Consider the following 9250-nt stretch of genomic DNA (forward strand, 5'->3'; position numbering starts at 1 on the left):
AATATAACAAAATCCACAACATGGTTTCCTACTTCATATCGCGCTTTAGGGACGTGGGTGTGCTATAAGCGTGATAGCCAGTTCCTAATATCTAGGCGGACAAAAGTAACCAAATAGTTGTCAGTAAGTGTTGTTGAGTCTCCCGCTGGTACAGCACTAAATCTATGGATTTATAATGCTACACTCAGGGGTTCGATTCCCCTTAGTGGAATCAGCAGATAGCCCGATGTAGCTTTGCTGTAAGAAAACAAACAAACACACATAAGTGTTGTTGGCTAACTCCTTTCTCTATAGTTTATTATCTAAATGTTACGTACTGCTATGATCAAATAAGCCATTTTTTAAATTTGTGCGAAATTTCTGAAAGAAACGCACCCGAGAATTAAAAATAATTATATATATACATATATATAGATTTGTGTTAGTTCAACAAATGTCTAGAAAACCACGAAAGTTTATTTTTTTTTTTTAACTAGTTTCTACCGTTAGACTTAATCGATAAAACAAAAACATATTTTCATTAATTAAAGCTGTTTAAAGCTATACCTCCTTTTTTTTTTTTTACGAAGCGACCTCAATTGCGTAGAACTTGCGGTGGTAAAAATACTGTTTAAAACACCTTCATTTATGAAATTTTTAAGTAATATTTTGACAAATATAAAATAATATTCTAACTATTTAAGTAAAATATTCACAGGGTTTATTGCGTTTTTGTTTCTAGAAAAGATGTTTATTAAACGTTTTATGTCTCTGTTTACTGGATCTTCCAATAGCTCATACCAAGAAAGAAAGGGAGGAAAGGCGGCTCCCGGAAGTTCAGAAGTTTGTGCTTACAAAGAAAAATATCTTTTATTTCAATGCTCTTCAACATTGAAATTCTCATAAGTTTCAAATGTCTCTTAACAGAGTCTGCCATAGAATATATACAAAATGTTCATTTATGACGAGAGATATAAATGTTTTCTAGAGTTTCAAGGCACAAGTAATGCTATTGTGGAATAGAAACCACTCCCTAACTAAAACCAGAAAAAAAAACCTCAAATCTGGACTCCTCCTAACCCTCCAGTCCGAACGTGTGTTGCATGCCCCAGTTTTAGTATCCCTGTAACTCACATCTGGACTACGACTGAAAGGGCGTGCCAGTGAAGTCGAAAGTGACCCAATTTCTGCGGAACGAATGTCAGTTAAGAACGTGCGTTTTCGTTGACCCTTTGAGCACCCCACCCTCTGGCCATTGCAATAAGCAGGCGCGTGGAAAGGAGAGCATCGTAACCGTTCTTGCTTTGTGTTTTTTTTTTGTTTTTTTTTGGCAGACCTTCACGGTATAAATACAGCGTCTGAGAATTCCTTAGGTATCATTTGCTTACTCTATAGTCTCAGAGGTTTAACAAACTCTACAACATGAAAGTGGTGAGTGAATTGGTTGATAACAAACTACGTTCTTTCATAGAGAACGGTAGTCGCTCTCTGGTAAAGTGAAACCAAAACCTAAGTTATGACGAACGTTACATTAGCTGTTTCATTACAGTAATTACGTGTATTTCTTGTAGGGTTCAGTTGAATACGTATAACTGTTATATAGCAGTATTGTATCTAACAAAGATATTTGACGAAATGTTAGATCTGATTCATTTCAGTAGTGAATTCCCTAAGTCTTTTGAATTTATTCTAACCTTACAATATCTTTTGTCCTAATGCTAACCACTCTTTATTTCTTCTGTTTTGCAGTTAGCTATTGTTTTTATGCTGGCTGCCGTGGCCTACGCCGGTGTACCTGCCTACTATGCCCATGGTCCAGCCCTCGTCGCCCACGGACCTTATGGAGCCTATGGAGCCTACGGAGCTGGCTACGGTAGCCATGGCTACTTGAATAGCGCCGCTGGTGCCGCTGGCTACGGAGCTCTAGCTGCCCACTCTCGTTATGGCCAGGCTGCCCATGGTGCCGCTGGTCTTAAGGCCAACGCTGCCCACCGTAATCTCAAAGCTTATGGTGCTGTCGGTGCTGCCGGAGCCAGATACCACGATCAAGGTGCTTACGCTCGCAACAAGGGTTCCGGCTACGAGAAGGCCTACAAATACGACAAGCAGGCTGGCTACCACAACATCGGCGGCGCCCAGGCTGCTTACGGCAGTGCCCACGGTTTGAGTGACAAATCCGCTTCCAGTGCCCTTGACGCTTACGGTCGTTACGGACACGGAGCTTATGGTGCCAAGGGCCTGTCCGCTGCCCACGGCTATGGTGCTTACGGAAAACTGTCCGCAGCTCATGGTCAATTTGGAGGTGCTTACGGAAGTGGCTACTTGAACGTTCCCGGTTACAGCGGCCTTATCTACCACTAAACAAAGATCACCCGCTGAGCGTGAACAGGTACAAATTATCTAAATGGTCTCTCTCCTTTACGTGAACTTACCCACTTAACTATTATTTATTTCCCAATGCAAATTTGAGAACCATATTCTTAGTAAAGAAATTTGCTCAACTAGAGAAAAAAGTTTACACTTTCTTTTTTCTGGTGTAAATGCTAGAATTTAACTTGGTTTTAATGTCCATCCGATTGCAAGGAAGGGATAAAACTGTCTAAAAATATACATTTTTTCTTCTGCACAGGTGGTGAAGACACGACCTATCTAGACAGAACTTTATGCCCCTTAGCAGTCAACACTTTCTTTCTCTCTCTTTTTTTTTTACTATCCACTACACCACTGGCATCTGCTGGACCTTCAACAACTGTGTTGCTCTTCCATTTTCCGTTCATTCTTGAACCTCAGGGACATTTTGCTGTCATTCTCAAACGCTGATCCAACAGTGTTGTTGTTGTTGTTGTTGTTTCTTCTGTTAATTTATTATAGAAAATAAATTTCCTCAAAAAATATGTTGTAAATTTTTCTAGCTGATGAACAGAATTTTAATTATAAAAAATTATTTCTATCAAACGATTCTTTTTCTTTTGATAGTCAATGTTCTGTAGACACGCTAACCATTACAATAAGCTGTTGTTAGATTCAAATTGAAATTCTGTTTGAAGAGAGCATAACATTATCAGAATAAACACTTGGAGATATTTAAAAAAACAGTAAAAATATAGCGATATATGTAGGGTTAAAGAAAGTCTGATATAGCACTATTCATATACACGTCGTAAACAAATGTGACGATTTAATTACGGCCCCCCTAATAAGTCACGATATTTTAATAACAGTTCCCAGGTAAATGTCCTGACGTACAATCATAAGACTTTAGTTCAATATTTCGAAGTGCGCTGACAGTCCACTGTGTAAATTTGAAATCCTTAAAATTTTTCTATCTATGCTCATTTTCACAAAAGTTGAGTTCACAGCTGTAAACGTAAGTTTCTTGGTGATTTTGGTTTCGAACTGTTCGCTCGAGCACAAAGCTGTGCAATGAGATAACTATACTGTGAAACTGCTGAGATTGAACTTGTAATTTTGACATAATATACTTTGAAGTTCACGGCTGAGCCACTGGAGAGCGTCACGAATTTAATGTGTGTGAGTTGTCTTATAGTAAAACTACATGGGGCTATCTCCTGAGTCCACCCTGATTTTAGTGTTGTAAATCTGTAGACTTACCGCTGTACCAGCGGGGTACGTGACGAATTGAACCTAAGCGCTTAATTTTCTGGGTTTTATTAATTCATTGATGTTCAAATTTAATGTCAGTACGTATCAACGAATTCCTTAAGGATTTTATCGTATATTTCATCATTGCACATATCAGATTCAAAACCATTCAATACCTTGCAAAATAGTTCTCCGCTGCTACAGCAGTGAGTCTTCGGATTTACAACTCTAAAATCAGGGGCTCGATGTGGTCTTGCTATAAAACATAAAATAAGAATCCAAAGAATTGTAAGGAATTTTTAACAAGACAAATTTTCGAAAGCCATTCTTGGCGCCAGAGGAGGCGTCAGGTCAGCCATAGTTTCCAAGAATTATCTCGATCCCCCTTTCTTATCATTAGTAGTCCTAATGTCATTCTTAATACAAAATTCTAAATATCACATTCTGTAGTGCTGAAAACAAACAAAAGTTGTGTATGGTTTTAATTAAAGACAAAGCTAAACAATGGACTTTTCTAAAATGGGTCCCGCGAGGGTACTTCACGGGTCCGCGAGCCATGTCCGATATTTCACAATAAATATTGAACAAAAATTAACAGATCACAAAATATTTTTGTTTCTTTGTTAGAAGTTAAGCAGAGCAACACGAGGAGCTATCTGTGCTCTGCCCACTATGGGTATCGAAACCATATTACTAGCAGTGTAAGTCCGTAGACATATTGTCGTGCCACTGGGAGGCGTACAAATAAAACTAACTTTGACGTTGTTTAAGGCTTGACATAACCTGGTAAGTAGAAGCATAATCAGTAGGTCGTGGGCTCGAAATCAGTCGCCGAAGATGCTCACATTTTCAATAGTGGAAGCATTATAATATGACAGTCGATCTGTCACAATTCGTCGGTAAAAGATTAGCACAAAAGGTGGCGATGAGTAATGTTCCCTAGTTGCATTTCCTCTAGCCTACAACTTCAAAATTATGGAAGGTTAAAGCAGACAACCATCTAGATTTTTTTGCGACAAACAAACCTACGTCGTGTTCCAATAGAAATTCTCGTTTCTGTGATCTGGAATCTAGAAGGAAACAAGTAGAAGCCCTGATCAACATTCCAACTTGTTTTTTGTTTTTTTTTAGCTTTTTAATTCAGATTATTTTATTGCAAAGTGAAGAAAAAACGTAGAAATGCTGAGTTAGGCTTCTTCTAATTTCATTCTAGATTCCAGATCAGAAATATGAGAATTTTCCGTATTAGTTCATTCCGAATAATGTTTTAATATTTTAATTCATTGCCCTTTCACTTTTGATATTCTGGAACCAGGTCTTTTCAAAATTCCCCTTCAACATTAAGTGCAATTTTCTGTGCACTTACGAAAAACAAATACTTTGTCACTTTTTTATTAAAGTGACTGTTAGTCATTCCTTTGCACTTTCAGATTTTATTTGTCTCGCTGACTGAAAAATAAACTGACTTGGTGTTTACATTACTGCTTCGTTCATAATAGATACCACGTGTACTTTCACACTGATATCGACCTGGACGACTCGCTGAGAAATAAAAGAAAATAATTTTGATAAAAGGGAAATATACTAGCACGTACTCAGTTTGTTCTCATTACTTTAGGCCTCTCAGGAAAACAGAAATTCGGGTAATCTTGATTCTACCATATCTGTAAGTTCGTCTGTTAAATTTCGCGAGGGCTTTCTTTGATAGACTTTCTTAATTTTTTTAAACTGAAAGACTGTAGCCTTAGTTAATCAACAGCACTCAAAACCAACTCTTGTGTAATCAAATAGCAAGATTTGATTATCACACATGCAACATATCGACAATTTCAATATGCCTAATCAAATAGCAGGATTTGACTATCACACATGCAACATATCGACAACTTCAATATGCCTAATCAAATAGCAGGATTTGACTATCACACATGCAACATATCGACAACTTCAATATGCCTAATCAAATAGCAGGATTTGACTATCACACATGCAACATATCGACAACTTCAATATGCCTAATCAAATAGCAGGATTTGACTATCACACATGCAACATATCGACAACTTCAATATGCCTAATCAAATAGCAGGATTTGACTATCACACATGCAACATATCGACAACTTCAATATGCCTAATCAAATAGCAGGATTTGACTACCACACATGCAACATATCGACAACTTCAATATGCCTAATCAAATAGCAGGATTTGACTATCACACATGCAACATATCGACAACTTCAATATGCCTAATCAAATAGCAGGACTTGACTACCACACATGCAACATATCGACAACTTCAATATGCCTAATCAAATAGCAAGATTTGACTACCACACATGCAACATATCGACAACTTCAATATGCCTAATCAAATAGCAGGATTTGACTATCATACATGCAACATATCGACAACTTCAATATGCCTAGTGTAATTTTAATCCTTCCCTCTCGGCTCTGAGCATTATAGATCTAGAGGGCAAACAATGATCTTTCAAAAATTACTCGAGGGCTATCGAGGCTAGTCATCCCTTATTTTGATGTAATAAAATGGAGGCAAATCAGCTAGGTAACACAACACACCTCTAACCTTTAGATTACTGTTAACCAATGAATAGTGGGATTGACCATAACATTATATCGCCCACACGGTTGAAAAAACGAATATATTTCATGACAAGGTACGAACTTTTGACATTGCGCAAATCAAGCGTTCTAACCACATTACCGTGCCCCATTATTTACAGCGCTACAATTGCAGATATAATTCTAAATGACTTTAAATAATATTGTATAATGGTTAGGTCTTCCCTCTCAGTAGCATAGCAGTAAGTATTGATGCTTAAAAACCAGGCTTAGATACCTGCAACGGGCACAGCATAGACAGACTGACACATTCGAAATTCACCAAATTTTAAAACCTTCCACTGACCAACTGGGAGGACCCACCCAACGACGCTCAGTCGTATAGAAACGACTCAAAAATTGAAGTTTGTATAGCCCAAAAGTCTACCGCTGATACAGCATTAAGTTTACGGACTTACAACGCTAAAATCAAGGGGTTCGATTTCCGCGGTGGGCTCAGCAGATAGCCTGATGTGGCTTTGCTATAAGAAAACACACATGCCACGAAATAAGGGGCATACAATTAAGAACCGAAGCATCGGCATTCGTATAAATAAGACTATGGAAATTGAAACAGCCATTAGTTAGTTAGTTTGTTTCGAAGTTTGCAGGCATATCGTTGTGCCACTGCAGGATTGTGCAAACTGAAACATGAGGATGAGTTGCATTTGTTGTTTGTCTGAATATTGACGTGGGTATCCTATTGGTTATATTTTAATAACACCTAAAGAAAAAAAAGAGAAAGTCTTTTCCATTTGGTTACATTTTCTATTATTTTGATTCATCATCTACGTTAAGTTTGAGATGCCCCCCAGTGGCACAGTGGTATGTCTGTGGACTTTCCCACTGAAAACCGAGTTTCGATACCCGTGGTGGGCAGAGCACAAATAGCCCATTGTGTAGCTTTGTACTTAATCCAAAAAACAAACAAACAAGTTTAAGATACGTTGTTATTGTACATCATTACATATAACACACGGACGTTTCCACAACATAATTTTTGTTTCAGTTCAATTGAACCTTGAGAAAAATGTACCAATATTTTGAAATGCTCTACCAATAGTTTTGTTGTTGTTAAGCACAAAGGTTTTTACAATGGATTAACTGTGATTTGCACACTGCGGGTATCGAAACTCAATTTCTAATACTATATCAGATGGAAGTCACTTCAGCTAGTTTGTCTGACTGTATTGACCCTCTAAGATTTGATCCTCTCATCTTTAAAACTTTCACGCTACCTTCAAAAAACTCGTTGTTGTAACAAGAAGCGAACTGTGAGCTATCGGACTCACTGTTCGAGCACGCTAACCTTACGCCCCCTATAAATAATAATAAATTAAAAATTAAGTTATTAAATTAGACTTCTGCGTGCATATAGCCTCCACCTGGTAGATCAGTTGAAACCTAAATATATTGTTCTGTTTAAAGTTTGTTTGTTGAATTTAGTGCAAATCTACTCGAGGGTTATCTACGCTAGCTGTCCTTAAGTTAGAAGGAAGGAAACTAGTCAACACCACCAGCTGCCAACTGTTGGACTACTCTAATCGAATAGTGGGACCGACCATCATATTATAACGTCTTGCGACGGTAAGGTTTAGCATCATCGGTAAGGAAATTCGAACTTTTGACCCACAGATTGTGAATCGAGCACCTTACCTCCCAGCTATGTTAGAGGTAAGAGGTTTTTTTTTGTTGTATTTTAAGTACAAAACTACACATTGCGTTCTATCTGCGTTGTGTCAGCCACGAGTAACGAAACCATAAAGAATTTTGTTTCTTTCAGCTTGAAGCTACATAATAAGCTATTAACATTCTATTCACCACGTGAAATCAAACTTCGGATTTTTGTATTTTAAGTCCGTAAACGTACCACTGACTCACTGGGGATGGGGTAAATTTTATGATTTCTCACCTTGGAAGTTTTATGTGTAACCCTAAAACTTTTACTAAGGTTAATAAATTATCGTAGTCATGTCTTTGTTACGCTTTCCTTTCTAACTACTAGATGGCGCTGCGGTATTTGGAATAATATTAGGTACATAAAAAAGTGAAATTGGGAAAAGAGAAATTGCCACTAATGTTAATAATTTAGTGCTTTTTTGCTCATTCATCTTCATTCTAAAATATTGGCTGACGAGACTGTTCATCGTATGCAAAAACATTTATACTTATATGCCACATTTCAAACAAAAGTTGCGAATCCTCATCATACCAAATATCCTCGCCATTTCAACCGTGGGGACGTTATAATGTTATACCAACATGCCAATAGAATAGACCATAAACTGATACTATAAACTATTGTATCAAATTAAAAATATTCAAATGTGATTTCCTGAACAAGTGTTTAAGGAACATGTGAGTTTTTTCTAAACAAAGAATCTCACTTCCTGCTTAACAATGATTTTATGGTGTTGCTATCGTTCCTATAGATCAGCTCTATCGTTCATTAGTCTTTTCCTATTTTACCATGGCTAGAAGAATGGCCTACAGTTAAATAATTATATGACAAAAGATATTTTAATGGTAACTTTATTACTTTCAGAGAAGCTTTTGAGAATACAACAGACAACATAAATCCAGTTTGAAACGTCGATATAACCAACGATCTCAGTTCGTGGAGCAGTTCATTCAAAATAAATAAGATATATTTATGTGTGATTTTTTCTTTAAGAACTCGTTTACAGGATTTGAGAAGAACCTGGTTCATCGAGGATACACGTTAATCATGTAGTAAATATGGTCTTTCGCAGAAAGAAATAGAAAATATTATAGAATTCCCATTAAAAATGGATTTCCAGTGGGAGTTATAAATCCAGTAATCCATAACTATTTGAATAATACGTCTCATTCTACTCTATCTAAGTGATGTATAGTACAACAAAATATTATTTTTTGTTCTATACACTGGAAAACAGGATATTCTGATCAGAAACCAGTTAAGGAAGCTTCGTCAATTAGTATACCCTCGATTAGAGTTAAGATGTGTTTTTAAGCCTCTATGTAAATCAGTGTTGTGGGACTGAGTTGCACAGCTGGGG

The 9250-nt window shown here is 37.1% G+C and overlaps 1 protein-coding gene across 1 annotated transcript; it reads left to right on the forward strand.

Annotated features, from left to right (window-relative positions):
• Positions 1–1270: 1270 nt before the first annotated feature.
• On the forward strand, positions 1271–2873 carry LOC143238421 (uncharacterized). The gene is made up of 3 exons (XM_076478642.1): positions 1271–1410; positions 1729–2368; positions 2609–2873. Exons 1-2 carry the CDS (start codon positions 1402–1404, stop codon positions 2338–2340), a joined length of 621 nt encoding a protein of 206 aa, XP_076334757.1. The 5' UTR covers positions 1271–1401; the 3' UTR covers positions 2341–2368; positions 2609–2873.
• The last annotated feature ends 6377 nt before the right edge of the window (positions 2874–9250 follow it).

This window comes from Tachypleus tridentatus, chromosome 2, assembly GCF_004210375.1.
Source record: "Tachypleus tridentatus isolate NWPU-2018 chromosome 2, ASM421037v1, whole genome shotgun sequence".
Taxonomy (NCBI): Eukaryota; Metazoa; Arthropoda; class Merostomata; order Xiphosura; family Limulidae; genus Tachypleus; species Tachypleus tridentatus.